This window comes from Parambassis ranga, chromosome 17, assembly GCF_900634625.1.
Source record: "Parambassis ranga chromosome 17, fParRan2.1, whole genome shotgun sequence".
Classification (NCBI taxonomy): Eukaryota; Metazoa; Chordata; class Actinopteri; family Ambassidae; genus Parambassis; species Parambassis ranga.
The window spans coordinates 6,053,639-6,072,259 of NC_041037.1; the positions used below are offsets into that span (position 1 = coordinate 6,053,639).

Genomic DNA, 18,621 nt, shown 5'->3' on the forward strand with positions numbered 1-18,621 from the left:
AATGTTCATTTTGAAAATGTAAGAAGAATTTAATGAGAGTCTGGAATATCCATGCCTCAACCAGTTTCTCAATCTGCTTTGTCCTGTGCAGTATCTTCAATACAGCCTCATAAAGATCAATACAACCACTTATTCTTTTGAAAGATATCTAAAAATCCATTTTGCATAAAGTTAATATTAAAGTTGTTAATGTTGAAATACAGTTTTAAAATACAATACTAAGGACAGTATTAAGGATGTCTAAAGAATACAGACAAGGACCATTGTGAATACCAACATTTAATTGAACACCGAGGTTTGGTTGAATTAAACGTAAACGCGGCTTGCCATACGCTCCTGTATCACATGACCAAGGTAACGGCATCAAATTTTAATTTCCCGGAAGTTACCCACGCGACTTGGAGGCGCACCGGCTCCATACAGCAGAAACATCGCATTATGGCCTCGCTCTGAGTCTCCGTATACGACAGTTCTGTACATACCTAACCGGCAATCCGTCACCATCGACGCCTTGAACATGGACCTACGGTCCAGAGGCTTTTTTCGGGGCCATCGGAATTATCAATAGTACTCCCGAAGTACTATATTGTTTGATTTTGGGCACTGTCACTTTTGCACGCCCTGGGATTTAAACCGAAGTGACAGTTGTAGCACTCACCCCATCTGCCGGTTAGCTAACTAGCTTGCTAAGTCAATAGCCAAGAAGGGCATCACTTTTCTGTTGGAGTAAAGGACAAGGAACCTACAACACCACTACTTTCATTAAGAGAGGACTGATCAGAGGCCGATTCACAGAATTTCTATCTATCTACAACACAGTCACTTTTGATACCTGGTAAGAATAAAATCAACTGACGGCGGTCATGCTAGTTTAATGTACAACCGATCTTGGCTTCATTTTGTCAAAGACACACAGGCTAGCTAACGCTTTTTGGCTGAACAGGCCCTACCGGCTGTCCATACTGCACCGTAGCTACCAAGAGAATCCTTACGAGAATACAGAAACGGGTAAAAAAAACCAGTTGATTGAAATGTTGAACGTCGGCTTGGTTGCCACTTTAACATTTGTCACCCATTAGAGCTGCTTAGCCGAAGTTAACTTGGCATTAGCTTAAATGACAGCCAGGCTTACTCGCTCTCGTGGCTAATCTTCATGACCAGAGCAGGCTCCGTGAGGTAACGATAGTTAGCCTTAATGCTAACAGGTTTGTGGATTTAAGGCGATTTTTCCGTGTTATGAGACAGTGTCATTATGGACATGAATTGTTAGACTTGAACCACACATTGTCTTGTTAGCATAATATTAGCTTACGATCACATTGAATGTCCGCTTGACGGTCTCATTTGATCGTTGAGCTCGTTGGGCCTGTAATTAAATACACCTCGTAGGACAGGGTTGGGCTAGCTAGCTAACGTGAACCAACAATAGCTTAACTGTAATTTAACCCAGTCACTTTCGTGTGTTAGAACATTTATTTTACTTGGGCCTAATATTTGTTTTTAGTTTGACTTGTAAACTAGTCGCCCATCAATACAGTACAAGTAAGAAACAGAGCTCTGTCTACGTTAAGGTTAATGTGTATTCAGCCACGTAGCGTAACTAAGCCTGTGTGTGATAGTGGAACACGTAATGTTAGCCGGCTGATGGCTAGCGATTTAACCTGCTAGGCTGGGAAAGTTGCCACGCTAGCGGGCCGGTAAAATGTACTTTATCCAGTTTGTTAGCTAGGACACGTTGGTAATACTTTTTTCTGTCGTACTTGGCATATTTAATGACGTTTGAAAAGACTGTTAAGCCACCACTACTGGCCGAACCATAAGGTGACATTTTATATTGATGCCCTATCTAAAAGAAGCATGGCACAAGCTAGCAGCTAACGATAGTTCCTGTGTCAGCAGGTGGATGGTGTGTGACACGTCTGCCAGTAATACTCATTAGCTTATATGATTTCCAGCATGTCATACTTGTGTTAATCCATTAAACATCCACGGGAAAGTTGCAGTCAGTGGTAATATAGATAAATGTTGATGTCTTTTGAATGGGTTATTTGCACTTGTAGCTAGCAAAACGAGGGGGACATTGAAACCACTGTTAACACAGTATATGAACTTTGACCTGAGGTATCCATTTTCTTAAATTTACCCAGAACTAGACCAGTGTAAACTATCTAATGGTAGATGTGTGATGTCTGCATTAAAGAAAAACCCTGTTAGGATTTGTGACCCATTTGTTTTTTGTAAGTGGAATTTGAAGTTTAATATTCATCACAGCCCTTCTGCCCTAAAATGGTAGAAAGCTTTGGGCTGAGGGTGAAACATATGTGACCATTACGAACGGATTTGAGCAAGAAATCTAGGCCTGAGGACATTAATTGCTCATGAGACCATGAGCTGTGCAATATTCAAGTAAATGAGACTGGGAGGTGGTGGCGTTATCATAGGCGAAACCACAGACCACACCCACCCTGTCTCTTCATGTCATCTCATACAGTGTTTAATATTTATCCAGAGTTACTGCAGTCATCGTGCATTTCTTCATAAATGTGTTGCTCATTATTTGGCTGTTTAATCTTTTCTGTTGGATTTCTTATTCCTTTTTCTCTATAGAAAGGCTGGCAACACATCGCCACCCTAATGCAGAACCATAAAAGAACGTGAAATGAACAAACCACCGCAGCCTATAACGGGACCCACTTCTGTCCCAAACCCTGCCCCTTCCCCTGGATTGACACAGGTGAGAACCACTGGCCAGGTAGAAGTATTTTTCCCTCTTAAATTAGAGTTAATTAACCCCAGTGTCTTACATTTTGTTTCCTTGCCAGGCTGCCTACGGCCCTGGACAGCCCCCTTCTCTTGTTTTTGCCACCCCTCCACCTCCACAAATGAACTCTGCACCACAGCCAAGACAGGTATTATTCACAGCATGTTTTTGTTTCTCCTTTCTGTGATATGTATGAAGCCCCTCTCTTCCCGGCTGTGTTGCATAGATGTGTAAAATGGCTTCCTCTGCTATAAGGCTTTGGCTTTGTGCACGTGTGACAACCTATTTGCTATCTTTCTTCTTGAATGTCTGTCCTGACTTCTTTCTTTTCTTCTGCTGTTCTCCCAGTTTGCTGCAGGGCCCCGTACTTTACACCAACAGGTACTAACACTTGTCATTTTTGCTTTCAACCCCCCGTCTCCTTAGTGTATTGCATGATTTTTTTGATCCATATGTTTTTGAGAGAAAGAGAGAAAGTCTCCAGTTGTTTATGGTTCAGTGTTTCACAAGCAAAATTAGGCAGTGATGTATTTATTCATTACTTCTCTAAGAACAGCATTCACAGGCCATTGTTCCAAAACCAGTATATGACAGAATAACCTTTTAAATGTAAATTATTATTATTTAAATTAAATTCTATTTGGTCACTAATTTAATTTTATTGCACGCGACACTGTGCAAGATGGTTACAGTAAAGTCCTGGTATCAATCTGTGCCATGATATAAGTTTGACTTGTTTTACACTGTGTGAAAAATGCCTCTTGAGTCATCACACTACAGTGTAAATTAAAAAAAATCGAGCTGAGAGCAGAGGTATGTAATCGCTGTGTCATCTATCTGTGCCAATGCTTTTAAAGATGCAGCTCCATAAGGTTTCCTTTCCATTGCCAGCATTACTCAGAGTTTTAATGTGACCACATATGTCTTAATTCCTACTTTAAAAGTGGCCCGTATGACATGCTGCACCAGTCGGTAAATTCTGCTACAGTCGGTGCTCTGTTCTGATAGGTTAGTTTGCAGATATCATTGTCCTATTGTCAGAACCTGGGCCTAAATTGTTTGGAGTTTGACACAGGCAGGAGTTTTTGGTCACCACGTTAGCCCACAATGGGCAAACAAAATGAAAGGGTGTTAACAGGGGTCAGTTTGATATTGAGAACTGATCATTAAGTAACTGTTGCATTTTAATGTCAGTTTCTGCTTGCACCTGCAGCTGTTTTACTTTAATTTTTTAACCACTTGCATAAACAAGCAATCTGTAGACTAGACAAGATTCTGCTTCAGTCCAGACCTGTGTGGAGTTGCATGTGCGTCACTAGATGTTTGAGCTTACCGTTAATGGCTGCAAGATGCACTCATTCTCTTGCTAATTACACTCTGTAATCTCAACCTTCCTCATTGTCTCTGGTCTTCATTTTCACCTTAATCTCACTGCCTCTCTTGCTCTCTGCTCATGTGTTGTGCGGCTGAAGGGTGGATACAGAGCGTTACAGGTAACAGCTTTTCTCTTCCCCTCCCTTACCTTGGGCTAAACTCAGTGTTACAGGGAGATGTGTATTTCATTACAAGTTAGACTTCATGATAACATAGTGTGTATATATTGGTCACTAGGAATGCTTTGCTTGCAGCTGTTAGAGACGTTTGTGCAACAACACCAACATTTTAACACCTGCTTAGGACTGCCACAGTTCAGACACTAAATGCACAGAGCTCCTGCTATATAACATTCTTCTTTTACCTCAATCCACTCTTTCTACAGAGCTACTATCAGAACCGGCCCACTATGGCCACCAGTGCTCCAAGGGTACAGACTAGTAGTGGCCCTCGGCCCGTTGGACCTACTCACGTCTACCCACCCAGCTCCCAGATGATGATGATTTCCCAGCAGCAACTACCTTTTGCTGGCTCTCCTCAGGGCTACTTCATCCCCCCTGGACAGGTTTGTTCACATCAGTTCTTTTTCTAAGAAACATTAGAGATGCACTCACCAGGCAATTGCACCTGATCTTATATCAGAATGATATCGGCCAGTATGACCATCAGGCCACATAGACAAGCTACACAAATGTCCCAAAATCCTAACTGTGTGTTTCTTTTGTTCAGTACCGGGCTCCATACATGCCTCCTGCCCAGCAGTATCCTGTGACAAGTGGCACAGCAGGCTTCTACCCAGGAACTAGCCCTGCTGAATACAATTATGGTAAGGCTTTTAAGCAAAGACCAACGGCAACCAAGCACAACCACAAACATTATTTAACTGCTATTTTTTGTGGCTTTAGATTTGATCAGTGAGATGTCACCTTTCTGTGACATGGTTTTGCTTGGCTGGTGTGTTTTACTGAGTTTCAGGTTCAAAATACTGCTGTATGTGGTAAACTGCCAGTTGCATGTGGTCTGGCTTGATTCTGCTTTGCCCTGTGTCCTTTCTGTCAGCAGTCTCACCTGACACTGCCTTACAGGTTCCATGAAATGCAGTTAACAGCCACAGTTTTCGTCTTCTTTCTTTTTCTGATGTGTCTAAAGACTGGCTTTGGTGGGATTTATTAAAAATAGGGGCTGGCTAGATTTGTTCAAGTACAAAGGGTAGAGGGGGTTGAACTTGTACTGGCCTCAAATTTCCAGAAATATATGAATATATCGGCATAAAAATAATCTGCAGCCATAATAAAGGTAAGAAAACTGTAAAGGCACTGGTTATTTCATGGGACCTTCTTTTAACACCCTGCTTCCTCTGGATCCTCTCATTAACTCATTCTGCATCTGTCTCTTCCTGCCCTCTCTCCTTCTTTCCTCCCTCTCCCGTCCCTCACTCCCTTCCTCTCCTTTGCTGCGTTGGTTCAGAGCCCTCTCTTGCTGCGAGGGAGAGGCGGGGTGGTGGGGGGAGAGGGGGCGGGCGAGAGAACAGCCGTCTCTCTCTCCACGGTGCTCCTCTCACCTCCCAGCGCTACCCCGGTGAGTAGTGCGTGTGCGCTTGTGTGCTGGTCGGCAGGCTTCAGTGGCAAAAAACAAAAAGATCTCTGTGGCACTTAGTCTCTAACTGTGTAAATGTTTTGCATTGTTTTGGTGAGACATGTGTTCAGTTAGTAATACACAGATGGTTTACAATGTGTCTGTCTCGTGGGCATATATTGGGTAATCATCATATAAAAAATAACAGCAGCAAAGACACAGTAACATTTACAGTACAAATAATTCTAATAAAATGAAGGATATAAAAAAAATGTATTAAGCCCATTTTTGTTAAAATGGTAATGTTACCATTATAACTTACCAGGTAACCAGAATGTCTGTCTTAATTTAGTGGATGTCTTACAGTCATGTGAAAAAATTAGGACACCCTTTGAAAGCATGTGGTTTTTTGTAACATTTGTAATAAATGGTTATTTAATCTCCGTTTCAACAATACAGAGAGATTAAAGTAATCAAACTAAACAATGAAAACTGAAGAAAAGTCTTTTCAAGATCTTCTGTAAATGTCATTCTACAAAAATGCCTATTCTAACTGAGGAAAAAGATAGGACACCCTTGCCCCTAATAGCGAGTGTTACCTCCTTTGGCTGAAATAACTGCAGTGAGACGGTTCTTGTAGCCATCTACCAGTCTCCGACATCGGTCTGAGGAAATTTTACCCCACTCCTCAATGCAGAACTTTTTCAGCTGTGAGATGTTTGAGGGGTTTCTTGCACGTACAGCCCTTTTCAAGTCACCCCAGAGCATCTCAATGGGATTCAAATCTGGACTTTGACTTGGCCATTCCAGGACTCTCCATTTCTTCTTTTTCAGCCAATCTTTGGTTGATTGACTAGTATGTTTTGGGTCATTGTCATGTTGCATGGTCCAGTTCCGCTTCAGCTTTAATTTTCTAACTGATGGTCTCACATGTTCTTCAAGCACCTTCTGATACACAGTAGAATTCATGGTGGATTCTATGATGGTGAGCTGACCAGGTCCTGCTGCAGCAAAGCAGCCCCAAACCATGACACTTCCACCTCCATGCTTCACAGTTGGTATGAGGTTCTTTTCTTGGAATGCTGTATTTGGTTTACGCCAAACATGTCCTCTGCTGTTGTGTCCAAATAATTCCATTTTGCACTCATCTGTCCAAAGCACATTATTCCAGAAGTCCTGGTCTTTGTCAACTTTATCTCTGGCAAATGTCAGTCTGGCCTTGATGTTTCTCTTGGAAAGCAAAGGTTTCCTCCTTGCACACCTCCCATGCAAGTTAAAGTTGTACAGTCTCTTTCTGATTGTAGAGGCATGTACTTCTACATCAACAGTAGCCAGAGCCTGCTGTAGTTCTCGAGATGACACTTTAGGGTTTTTGGAGACCTCTTTTAGCATCTTGCGGTCTGCTCTTGGGGTGAACTTGCTGGGGCGACCAGTCCTGGGCATGTTGGCAGTTGTTTTGAAAGCCCTCCACTTGTAGACTATCTTCCGGACAGTGGAATGGCTGATTTCAAAATCTTTTGAGATCTTTTTAAATCCCTTCCCAGACTCATAGGCTGCTACAATCTTTTTTCTGAAGTCCTCTGACAGCTCTTTTGCTCTCACCATGGTGCTCACTCTCACTTCAACAGTCAGGAGCACACCAAACTAAATGTCTGAGGTTTAAATAGGGCAAGCCTCATTCAACATGCAGAGTAACGATCTACTAATTATGTGCACCTGGTGTGATATACCTGTGTGAGATCTGAGCCAATTTAAGAGGGAATACATGTGAGGGTGTCCTATCTTTTTCCTCAGTTAGAATAGGCATTTTTGTAGAATGACATTTACAGAAGATCTTGAAAAGACTTTTCTTCAGTTTTCATTGTTTAGTTTGATTACTTTAATCTCTCTGTATTGTTGAAACGGAGATTAAATAACCATTTATTAAAAATGTTACAAAAAACCACATGCTTTCAAAGGGTGTCCTAATTTTTTCACATGACTGTATCTGTAAATCATCATAACTACACTGACTGGGGTCCAAATAAGACTTGCAGTCATATGCACAATGACAGTATCCACCAAAAACTCTTGCACAAAATACATGATGAATATCCATAAGCAGATAAAATACCCTGAGGCTGTGGTCTGGGTGCAAGGGTGCATGTGCGTATACTGAGTAAATGATTTATGTAAAATAAATATGCCCAGTTAACTTGGAAAATGTTATGCTACATTTGAAGAACATTGTTTTATTTTACCAATCTGCCTAATCATAAGTAATGTAACTGCAGCAGTGACTGTACATACACATCAGTCAAATTGCGTTGGACAATGTCAGTGTATTTTCTCTGTGGCAAATGGATCATTTTTGTCATCATAAATCTTGTGGATTTCATCTTAATGAAGTTCTGCACTTGAATATTTTCAGTTAGTCAATCTTTTGTGTTTTTGTTTTATTCTTGCTTTACAGCTGGTACCTACTATCCAGCCCAGCCACCGTACTCTGCATCTGTCCAACCTACAGCAGTCATGATCAACCCCACCCAGCAACAGCAACAAGCCCCTCCTCCTCAGCCACCGCCGGCACAGTCACAAGGCCCACCAAAGAGGGAACGCAAACAGGTACTGTGTCCCAACAAAAGGGGCTGTGCGCCTGTTGTTTGAGGTCAAAAAAAAATTTTGAATGGAGAGAAAAGTGTATTGTCCGTTCAATGTGGAACTTTCCTTTTAACCTGAAAATGACAATAGTAGTTGTCATGATGGGTGTCAGCATTAGATCAGTAGTCACAGGGTAGTTGCATACTGTATTGTTAATGTTGGAAACTTAACCAATATTTCCGTTTATTCTTATCTATCTTTTGATAGATAAGAATACGAGACCCCAACCAGGGCGGGCGTGACATCACGGATGAGATCATGTCAGGTGGAAGGTCCACCAGCACACCGACTCCCCCACAGGTAAGACTTTTCTTTTGGGATCCTAATTTCTATTGACTTGCTTAAACTTGGGAAACAAGAGTCTTAATTGACTACATTGCTGATTATAAGCTATACAACATGAGTTGTCGTTATACAGCTATGTTCTGTTTTGTTGTTTCTATAAAGTGTTTTGACAAACATTAGGATCTAATGGCTGTTTAGGTATCATTTAAGTTGGTCTGTATGAACCAAGCACCATTTTAAAACTCTTCACTCTTCAGCTATCTAACTTATTTATTTTTCAAAGGTAATTGTTTCCGTTTTAACATCTGTTTAGAAAAGAGTTCCACTGATTAAACAATGCTCAGCAAAAGCTAATACAAACTTTATCCTTAACTCTCCAGTTACCTGTTTGGCAACACAAATCAATAACTCAACGGTGTGACCTTTAAACATATAAATAATTGTTTTAACCCCTGCTTTTTGTTTGTAGGCCTCTGTAGCAGATGTGAGTCCTGCACAGACCAATGGTGAAGTTATACAGCCTGTCATTCCAGTGACAAGAAGAGGTCAGTATAGTTTTTAACTATTTGTTAACTTCATAAAATGCAATATGGCTGTACTCCTTACATTTTTTGTGTGTGTTTGTCATGATTCACATTGTCCAGAGGAAAACACAGAGCCCCCTGCTAGTACTGAAACCCCTCCACCGACTGCTACAGCAAACACAGAGCCTGTGGTGGAGGCCAAACAGGAACTGGACAGCCAAATAGCACCACCTACTGAGTTAGCTGCACACCCTGAAGGCCCCACAGCTGCTACTGAGGTGCCATCGTCATCAGTAAAGGATCAGCAGCCTCCTCCTTCTCTCTCTCCAGAAGCACCATCTACCCCTGATCCTCCTGCAGCAGTAGATAAAATCAGTAGTAATGTAAGTGACACAGTAGATGCTCCTGTTGGACCCTCTTTAGCGGCACAAGAGGTACCTATGAAAAAAGAGGAATCACAGACTGCTCCAGCTGACAAGGGACCAGAAAAAGAAGAAATTAAAATGGAGGAAGTGAAAAAATTGGATGAAGAAGAGGAGGTGGTCAGCCCTAAGTCTGAACCTGTGGTTGAGGTTGCAGTAGCAGCTACCCCTGTCTCTGTGGCAAACGAGAAAACAAAGACAACTGAAGCATCCCAGTCTCCTCCGACTGTACAGAAAGCTGCTCTCCCACAGACCCAGAGCGCTGATCAGAGGGCTGCCCCTGAATCAGAGCCCACACCCGTGGACAGAACAGAAGAGCCTCTTCTCTCCAATGGCCTTCCTCAGGAGCCTGAAGAGTTGTCTGAGGATATGGCATTTGCAGACACTACACCCAATGACAAGCCTGATACTTCCCAAACTCAGGAATCCACACCTGTGGCTAAAACAGCAACACCAGCCCAGGAGGAGGAGGAGGAGAAGAAGAAAGGGGAGAAGTTGATGAAGAAAAGTGAGGATGCCCCTCCTGCCTCTGCTAGCTGCCCAGAGGAATCTACTATGCAAGGTACAAAGATGTGTCTTTCTTGCATTTATATTGCCACATGTTTATGTTCATATTTAGTTTTATGTGAGATTTTAATGTCAGCACGCTGTCTTTTACCCAAAGCTGCTATGTCTGTGCCAAAGAAGAGGAAGAGCATGAAAGAGTTCAACAAAAAGGAGGCCATTGGGGACCTCCTGGATGCCTTTACAGAGGTGTGTATAACTTCAAATGACAACAAGACTGAGAGCAGCACATTAAGACTATGTATAGAAACAGAAAACTCTGGATTTGTATTTAACTGTTCTCTGTAAAGTAACTTATTTCTCTTGCTGGCTGAAGGAGCAGAGTGCCAAGCCTGCTTCAGAACCTTCATCCACTCAGGCCACCCCTCCAGCTCCAGCTGAGCCTCCTGCTGAAGTTCCAGACGAGACCTGGGAGGAGAAAGAGGACAAGCAGAATGCAGACAGGCCCAAAGCCACACCTGAGCCAACTGAGCAGAAATACCAGTACAAAGAAGGTCTGTCATGTTGTTGTGCAGTTGAATTGTTAACACTTGTATGTATGTTATGTACAATTCTCACATTGTTGTTCATTATTCAGAACAATGGAAGCCCATAAACCCAGAAGAGAAGAAGCGGTACGACAGGGAGTTTCTCCTTGGCTTCCAGTTTATCAGTGCCAGTATGCACAAACCAGAGGGCCTGCCTATCATTAGTGATGTTGTCCTGGACAAGGTAGGTGATGAAGAACTAAGAAACTACCAAATTTTCTGTGTGTTACTTAAATCTTGACCTGGCTTGTATTACAAAATAGATTATGGCAGAACATACAATCATTGAATTGTTTTGAAAATTTGTATGAGCATAGAGGTGATTTTGTCTCCTAAACCTCAGGTGAACAAGACTCCACTGCGTCCTGCTGATCCAGCTCGACTGATGAGCGTTGGTCCTGATTTCACTCCGTCATATTTGGGGAATCTTGGAAGCAGATCAGTGGGAGGACCACGAGGCCCAGTTAGTGAATTTGTATTTTTCTTCCTTGTTAAAGAAAATTGTAGTTCCCTTTTGACAATTATTAAGGTAATAATTATTTTCTTTCTAAACTTGTGAATTTGCATCCTTTCCTTTTAGCCACCTGGGCCTCGTCGCTCCCAGCAGGGTCAGCGCAAGGAACCCAGGAAAATCATCAGCAGCATGTCCCTCAATGATGACATCCAGCTCAACAAGGCTGAGAAGGCCTGGAAGCCCACCTCGAAGAAGTCCACTCGCAACCGTGGTCCTGAGGAAGTTGACGAGGACGATCCTGAGCAGATGAAGACTCAGGAGCTGTTTAAGCGCCTGCGCAGTATCCTCAACAAGCTGACCCCGCAAAAGTTTCAGGAGCTGATGAAGCAGGTGACGGAGCTGACAATAGACACAGAGGAGAGGCTAAAGGGAGCCATTGATCTCATCTTTGAGAAGGCCATCTCAGAGCCCAACTTCTCTGTGGCCTACGCCAACATGTGCCGCTGCCTTATTGCAGTAAGTCATCCAGTGCTTTTATCATTATCATACTCATGTGCCAATGATGCCTTATGTTTTGTGCAATGTATCTGAGCCACAGAATGTTAATGATGGTATTGATGAACTAAAGAAGCACACGTTTATCCGTTTATTCAACGCCTTGTATTAAATTAATATCTATAATAAATTCATCTGTTTAAACTGAACACTAAATTCAATGTGGTTTTCTCCAGTTGAAAGTTCCCACCTCAGACAAGCCAGGAATTTTTGTGAACTTCCGCAAAGTGCTGCTCAATCGCTGCCAGAAGGAGTTTGAGAAGGATCAAGATGATGATGAGATCTTTGAGAGAAAGCAAAAGGAGATGGAGGCATCCAAAGATGTAAGTAACATCTTTTTTTCCCTGTTATTCTTAAAACCTAGAATTCTTGTTTGAACAAGCATATATTTGTGTCTGCCCTCAGGATGAGGAGCGTGAGCGCTTGAGGGTGGAGCTGGAAGAGTCCAGAGACAAGGCTCGACGCCGCTCTCTTGGTAACATCAAGTTCATTGGTGAACTCTTCAAGCTTAAAATGCTGACAGAAGCCATCATGCACGACTGTGTAGTGAAACTATTGAAGAATCACGATGAAGAGTCTCTTGAGTGTCTCTGCAGACTGCTATCCACTATTGGCAAAGACCTGGACTTTGAGAAGGCCAAGGTAAAGTAAAGCATGGCTTTCAGTGAACTGTCTCCAGTGATGAGTATTGTTTTTGTGCCACGTGTCTGGGCCACTGATTCTTAGTGATGGATGTGAGGTACTGAGGAGACGTGATACATTCTGCATCATACTACATGAGCCATCATTCAATAGCTATATAGCTTAAAAGTCTTCTTTTCGTGTGACAGCCTCGTATGGATCAGTATTTCAACCAGATGGACAAGATTATCAAAGAGAGGAAGACTTCATCCAGAATTCGCTTCATGCTGCAAGATGTCTTGGACCTTAGAAAAGTGAGTATTTATTCATCAACTCTTCAAATAAGTGAGCTGGAATCTTAAAATGACTGGTCTCCCATTTCTCAACCACAGAATAACTGGGTGCCTCGTAGAGGAGACCAGGGCCCTAAAACAATTGACCAAATCCACAAGGATGCAGAGATGGAGGAGCACAGGGAACAGATCAAAGTCCAGCAGCAGCTTATGTCAAAGAAAGAAAGCGGTGGCGGCGGAGGAGGCGGCAGGATGGGAGGGAATATGGGGGGCCGGGGCACCCACACACCTGGAGGTGGGCGGACCAGCCAGCCTCAGGATGAAGGATGGAACACTGTGCCCATCTCCAAGAACAGACCTATCGACACCACCCGCCTTAGCAAGATCACAAAGGTAACAGCCAAAATCTGACATGGTCTTGGTGACCATCAGTGTAGTCAAATATACAGTAGTGTTTGGGGTATAATGAAAAATGCACTACTTGGCATATTGGTGTAACGGCCTTGTTTTTCTGCAGCCTGGTGCTCTGGACTTCAACAACCAGCTGTTGGCTCCAGGTGGCAAAGGCATGTGGGGTAGCTGGGGAAAAGGCAGCAGTGGAGGAAGTGGAGCTAAACCAGCGAGTGGAGATCAGGGTAAGTCAGAGTCTCCTAAGAGACAGCATGGCTTAGCGTTTTCCTATCGGTTTTAAACTGCCTTTTTTCGTCCCTCTCTTCAGACTCGGGGCGTCCAGCTACAAGCACTCTCAACCGCTTCTCAGCCCTGCAGCAGTCTGGCTCACTGCTGTCTTCTAATGACTCTGATCGTAGAGTTCCTCAGAGGTATTCAGGAGATGCTTTTTAAGCTTTGTTAATTATTTTAGTGGTCAGTTTAAAATCTGATAAATGCAATAGGTGAGTACAATGAATGTGCTCTGTGTCTCCCTTCAGGTCAAGCTCCAGTCGTGAACGTGGTGGTGACAGAGAAAGGAGCGACCGCGACAGGGATCGTTTTGACAGATTCGACCGCAGTGAGGGGCGGGAAGGCAACCAAATCACCAAGAGAAGCTTCAGCAGAGAGTCACAGGAGCGTGGTGGGAGAGGCAATGACAGCCGAGGCTCGAACGAACCTGTGCGGCGCGTTGCTAGCATGACAGATGATCGGGACAGAGGAAGCCGGGATAGAGGCAGCAGAGACAGAGGAAGTAAAGACCGAGGAAGTCGGGACAGGGGTCCAAGCAAAGATCTCGCAGGTAAATAGAAAAGAAAGCAAGCTGCAACAGATATTTGGTTACATAATGATAAGACGGGAAGAGGAATGTGTTTTAAATTGTTTTCTTCTTGTTTCTCTGCAGTTAAACGTGAGAGTGCCCCAACTCCTCCTCCTTCTCTTCCCAAACCTTCCTTGACTGAAGAGGAGGTGGAGAAAAAGTCAAGCGCCATCATTGAAGAATACCTCCACATTAATGACTTGAAGGTACAAACACACTATTATGTTTGCATTAATTTATTATGTGTATGCACATTAACAAGGCTTGCGAGTGCTAACGTTTTCCTCTGGCACTGTAGGAGGCGCTGCAGTGTGTGTCCGAACTCAATAGTGCTTCACTGCTCTATGTGTTTGTGCGGAACGGTGTGGAATCGACACTTGAACGCAGCACCATTGCAAGGGAGCACATGGGCCTGTTGTTGCAACAGCTTGTAAAGGCAGGGACGTTGCTCACACAGCAGTACTACAAAGGGTAAGCATCTACTAGGAACATCATCAGCTTTTAGTTTTTATTTATAACCTCTTGAAATGAATCTAAAACTGCATGTTGAAATGTAGATTAAGTGCAGTTTGTTTATGTTTGATTGTTTTGTTTCTTGTAGGCTAGAGGAGATCCTGGAGGCAGCAGAAGACATGGCAATAGATATACCTCACATCTGGCTCTACCTGGCTGAACTCATTACACCCATGCTTCATGAGGGAGGCATCCCTATGGGACAGCTCTTCAGGTGAGTGCTGAATTTCATCAGAAATCTTTGACCAGTAGCATTCACATCCTTAAATTCTTTAGTGAGATTATTTGAGATTACTTTCAGGGTGCGTTCGTTTGTCAGATGATCTGCAGTTTTATTACGACTGAAATAGTTCTTTGTGTGACTTTTGTCTTTAGGGAGATCTCAAAGCCTCTAGTGCCTCTGGGGAAGGCTGGCGTGCTGCTGGCACAGATCCTCAAGTTGCTCTGCAAAGAAATGGTACATAAACAAATCTAAAAAGAAAACATCAGCACTCATGTCCATAAATTTCATCTGTCACATCTTTTTTCCTTCTCAGACCCCTAAGAAAGTTGGAGCTTTGTGGAATGAGGCTGGGCTGAGTTGGAATGATTTCCTGCCCTCCGATGAAGACGTCAACAAGTTTGTCACTGAGCAGGTACACAAAACACTATCAGATCTTACACATGAAAACACTCGGCTACTTAAAAATGGATGTGATAGATATTTGTACTGTGAAAGTGACACAGATGACCTGCTACAGCATTTTTGTTTTTCATTGACCATCATACATTTACACATACTTATACCAGCTTTACAGTTGTTGTTAATCTAAATATTTTAAAGACTAACATCGAGTTGCTATGGCTTAAATTAAGGTTTCTGTACATGTGTATTTCAGAAAGTGGAGTTCACCACAGGAGAGGAGACGGAGTCAAAGGAGCCCGGTAAGAAGAAGATTCTCAGTGGAGAGGAACTTAGCAAACAGCTGGACAGACTGCTCCAGGACAAGGCCAATAACCAGCGCATCAGAGACTGGGCTGAGGTGTGTGTCAATAAGAGATGTAGTTTAGAATTGAGTGGCATGGCTGTGTTAAATGTGTGTTAAATATGCATGTTTCCCTTCTCCAGGCTAACTTGGATGAGCAGCAGACTGCTTCCAATCAGTTTATAAGGGCATTGATGACATCAGTGTGCCAGTCTGCCATCATATGTAAGTATGACTAATACAGGATGTAGAAGTTAGTTTCCCTACATCTTTTAGTCACTGTTAAAATGAGAAAGTGTTTCTCAAACCACAAAGATGGGATTTACGTGAAGTAGCTTAGGAAATAAATACATAATGACACGTTTTACCATCATTGATTGTTGGTTATGTTCTCTCTTTCAGGTGACAACCCATACAAGGTGGATGCTCAGCAGATCAACCAGAGAGCCAGTTTGCTGCAGAGGTACCTGTATGATGAGCAGAAGGAGCTGCAGGCCCTTTATGCCCTCCAGGCTCTGATGGTGCACATGGAGCAACCTGCAAGTGAGTGTCCTGCTTATGATTATGGTTAACTAGTAGCAAAATCTACAAAATACTGCACTGATTCAAACTGCATGTATGCATTCACACATTATTTAGTAGAATTGTATATCCATTAGAGGTTAGATTAGTTTTTTTATTTGTTTATTTAGTTTTTTTATTGTTTTAATGCATATTTAAACCTGTAACGCATCAAATTCAGTCTAAAATGTCTAAAATAAAGGTGCCATTTGTGATCACAGGTCATCTGCATTAGCAAAGAAATACAGTATTTTAAACAAACATTGTGTCAGAGATAGCAGCAGCGCTAATGTAGCCTTATTAGTATCTCCAACACACAGGACAATCTAAACAGTGTGGGCTGAGGAGGTGTAATCTGTTCTTTCATATCCATACTTGATGTGTATTGACTTGTGCGTCCTGTCTCTGCAGACCTGCTGCGGATGTTCTTTGACGCCCTGTACGATGAGGATGTCATTAAAGAGGAGGCCTTCTACAAATGGGAATCCAGCAAAGACCCCGCAGAGCAAACAGGAAAAGGTGTGGCCTTGAAGTCAGTCACTGCCTTCTTCACCTGGCTCCGCGAGGCAGAGGAGGAATCTGACAAGGAATAAACTGAACTAAACCTGCCGCCCCCTGTTGGCAAGCTGGGCATTCTGCAGGCAGCCCTAGAGAGACATGGACAAAATTGCCAGAGGCAGACTCAAATTAATCCTCAATGAGGATAAATCTTTATTATGTTTTTCTTTTCTTTGAGGGACGGACTCAGAAAACAATCATTTCTCTCTACCCCTCCTTCTTGCTTCCTCATTATTTCCCCTCCTGTTTGTCAACAGCAAGTGTCCTCATCAGAAGAACTTGAAAACTGATTCAGCAGGATTGCTTGTTAATGAGGTGTGAAGTATCCCACGTCACTACGAAAACTCTTTTTTGTCACAGTAATACAAACCAATGGGCTGCTTTTTCATCGTTCTAGAATATTCTAATGCCTAACGTCGTATCTGATCAGCAGGAAGAAACAGCAGGGCGTGTGATGTGTAGTGGGAATAATCATGCCATAATGTCTGTCCTTTTACTGGAGTGTGCAGCATGACTGAAGTGTGTTTCTATTAACGATAAAATGGACAAACCGTTTGTAGGCGAAGTGTACATGAACTAATCTTAACTTGATGGATGGAGTTTTTAAAGCAAAGGTTGTCTATTTTCCTTTTTCCTATCATAAGCGCAGAGGACAGAAACACAGGAGGACTTTCATCATGTTGACCTATGACCTTGACTACTAGGGGGTGGTCTTAATGCTTCCTCTAAGCCATCCTCTCCCATCCCCAGTAGTGAACCACACTGACTGACTCTTCATCTTTACCTCTTCTGTACTTAAACCTGAGCTGTTGTAGAGGACACTTAATGACCCAATCACCGTTAAAACTTGAAATCTACAGAAATTTGACTTGATGAGATATATAAAGGTTAAAAAAAACACAGAAATGATCTGAAAGCCTTTTCTACTATAAGTGGAAACTCATTTCAGGAGCGTTCTGTAAATATATAATAATGATAATAAAAACTCTTTTTTTCAGTTTTATTTTTCAGAAACAATAAATTGCTGATGTAATTGCAGTGTCTCCTTTTCCAACAGAAAACCACAGTTGTCCAGATGCAGAGAGGTGCTTTAGATAATCCATTGATTATTAGTTTTATTGGAATTTTGTAAATATATTTCTTTTTTCTTTTTTTTTGCTTTCTTTATTTAAGAAATTGTTGCTTCTTTTGCATCGGAAACTGGAACGATGAGGTAACGGAACATTGCAAATAAAGGACATATTAAGTTGCTGAGCAGAGTTTGGTCTGAAATGTTTTTCTCATTCAGCTGTTGGCCATTAAAGCACAGTGAACTTGTGAAGAGAACAGAGTGCTGGTATCAGGTGAGTATTGGTAACTGCTGTAAATTCACCCCCCTGCTTCTCCAGCTAGTTCTAATCTGGGTCTGAACGTTATTAGTAAGTCCAGCTGCCCTGCTTTCCTGAACAAAACAAAGATTCTTAAGAGTCAGTGTGTCACATTTAGTGACACCTAGTGGTGATGTCAGACTGCAATCACCTGAATCCCCTCTCTGTGTGTAAGAGGACCCATAATGGCTGCCTCCAGCAACAATAGAAAGCATAGAGCCAGACGTTGATTGGCAGTGAATCAGTGAAGTGAATCTCTTGTAAAGTCACTCACAGGTTATCTAAAGAGCAGTTTTGAAGCCCTCTTCATCTTGTTGTATATCAGTGTCAATCTACATGTGTGGCAAAGCTCATTTTTATCAGAGATCTGAGGGATTGTACTTTCTGATCCAGTCTCATGTGGCCATTAGAGGAACTGCAGGATGTTAGTATTCATATGCAGTTGGGTGCTCTGATGCTAAGCTAACAAAATCAGGATTCAAAATAAGCAAATGTAACTGTTAAAACAATAATGAATAGTTTATTTGTTGACAAGTAGACATAAAGTTGTTTACTTAAGGCCCCTACAGATGCAAAGAGCTTTATTTAATAGTAGCCTATTAACGAGCAGCAATTAATGATACAGATGCTCAGTGGATGTGGGGCTTTTTGTATTTTCCCTATTTTGCATAATGTCACTCATGATTTTCTGTATCTTTATATATTTTATTTCTTCCTGTTGTGACTGCAGATCTCCTGAATAACAAGTAATCATCATCATCATCAGCAGCAGCAGCAGCAGCAGCCTGTCCTCCAGGACTCAGGCTGCAGGTT

The 18,621-nt window shown here is 42.4% G+C and overlaps 1 protein-coding gene and 2 non-coding genes across 4 annotated transcripts; all 3 read left to right on the plus strand.

Annotated features, from left to right (window-relative positions):
* The first annotated feature begins 386 nt into the window (after nucleotides 1-386).
* eif4g1a (eukaryotic translation initiation factor 4 gamma, 1a) lies at nucleotides 387-17,474 on the plus strand. 2 transcript variants are annotated; one of them, XM_028426891.1, is made up of 32 exons: nucleotides 387-835; nucleotides 2,608-2,734; nucleotides 2,823-2,909; nucleotides 3,110-3,142; nucleotides 4,234-4,254; nucleotides 4,521-4,700; nucleotides 4,865-4,961; nucleotides 8,163-8,314; nucleotides 8,558-8,650; nucleotides 9,105-9,180; nucleotides 9,280-10,143; nucleotides 10,246-10,334; nucleotides 10,462-10,639; nucleotides 10,723-10,856; nucleotides 11,016-11,135; nucleotides 11,253-11,642; nucleotides 11,858-12,004; nucleotides 12,087-12,323; nucleotides 12,512-12,616; nucleotides 12,695-12,988; nucleotides 13,113-13,230; nucleotides 13,314-13,416; nucleotides 13,525-13,826; nucleotides 13,929-14,050; nucleotides 14,143-14,315; nucleotides 14,446-14,571; nucleotides 14,733-14,814; nucleotides 14,894-14,992; nucleotides 15,236-15,379; nucleotides 15,466-15,547; nucleotides 15,725-15,865; nucleotides 16,295-16,476. In XM_028426891.1, the coding sequence occupies exons 2-32, from the start codon at nucleotides 2,660-2,662 to the stop codon at nucleotides 16,474-16,476; spliced, it is 5,046 nt and encodes a 1,681-aa protein (XP_028282692.1). In that variant the 5' UTR covers nucleotides 387-835; nucleotides 2,608-2,659. The 2 variants fall into 2 exon arrangements, with proteins under 2 accessions (XP_028282692.1, XP_028282693.1); XM_028426892.1 differs by lacking the exons at nucleotides 3,110-3,142; nucleotides 4,234-4,254 and having other exon boundaries at nucleotides 16,295-17,474.
* Nucleotides 11,681-11,756, plus strand: LOC114450519 (small nucleolar RNA SNORD66). The gene has a single exon (XR_003672092.1). It is a non-coding gene; the product is annotated as a small nucleolar RNA SNORD66 (small nucleolar RNA).
* LOC114450517 (small nucleolar RNA SNORD66) lies at nucleotides 12,355-12,431 on the plus strand. The gene has a single exon (XR_003672090.1). It is a non-coding gene; the product is annotated as a small nucleolar RNA SNORD66 (small nucleolar RNA).
* Nucleotides 17,475-18,621: the final 1,147 nt, after the last annotated feature.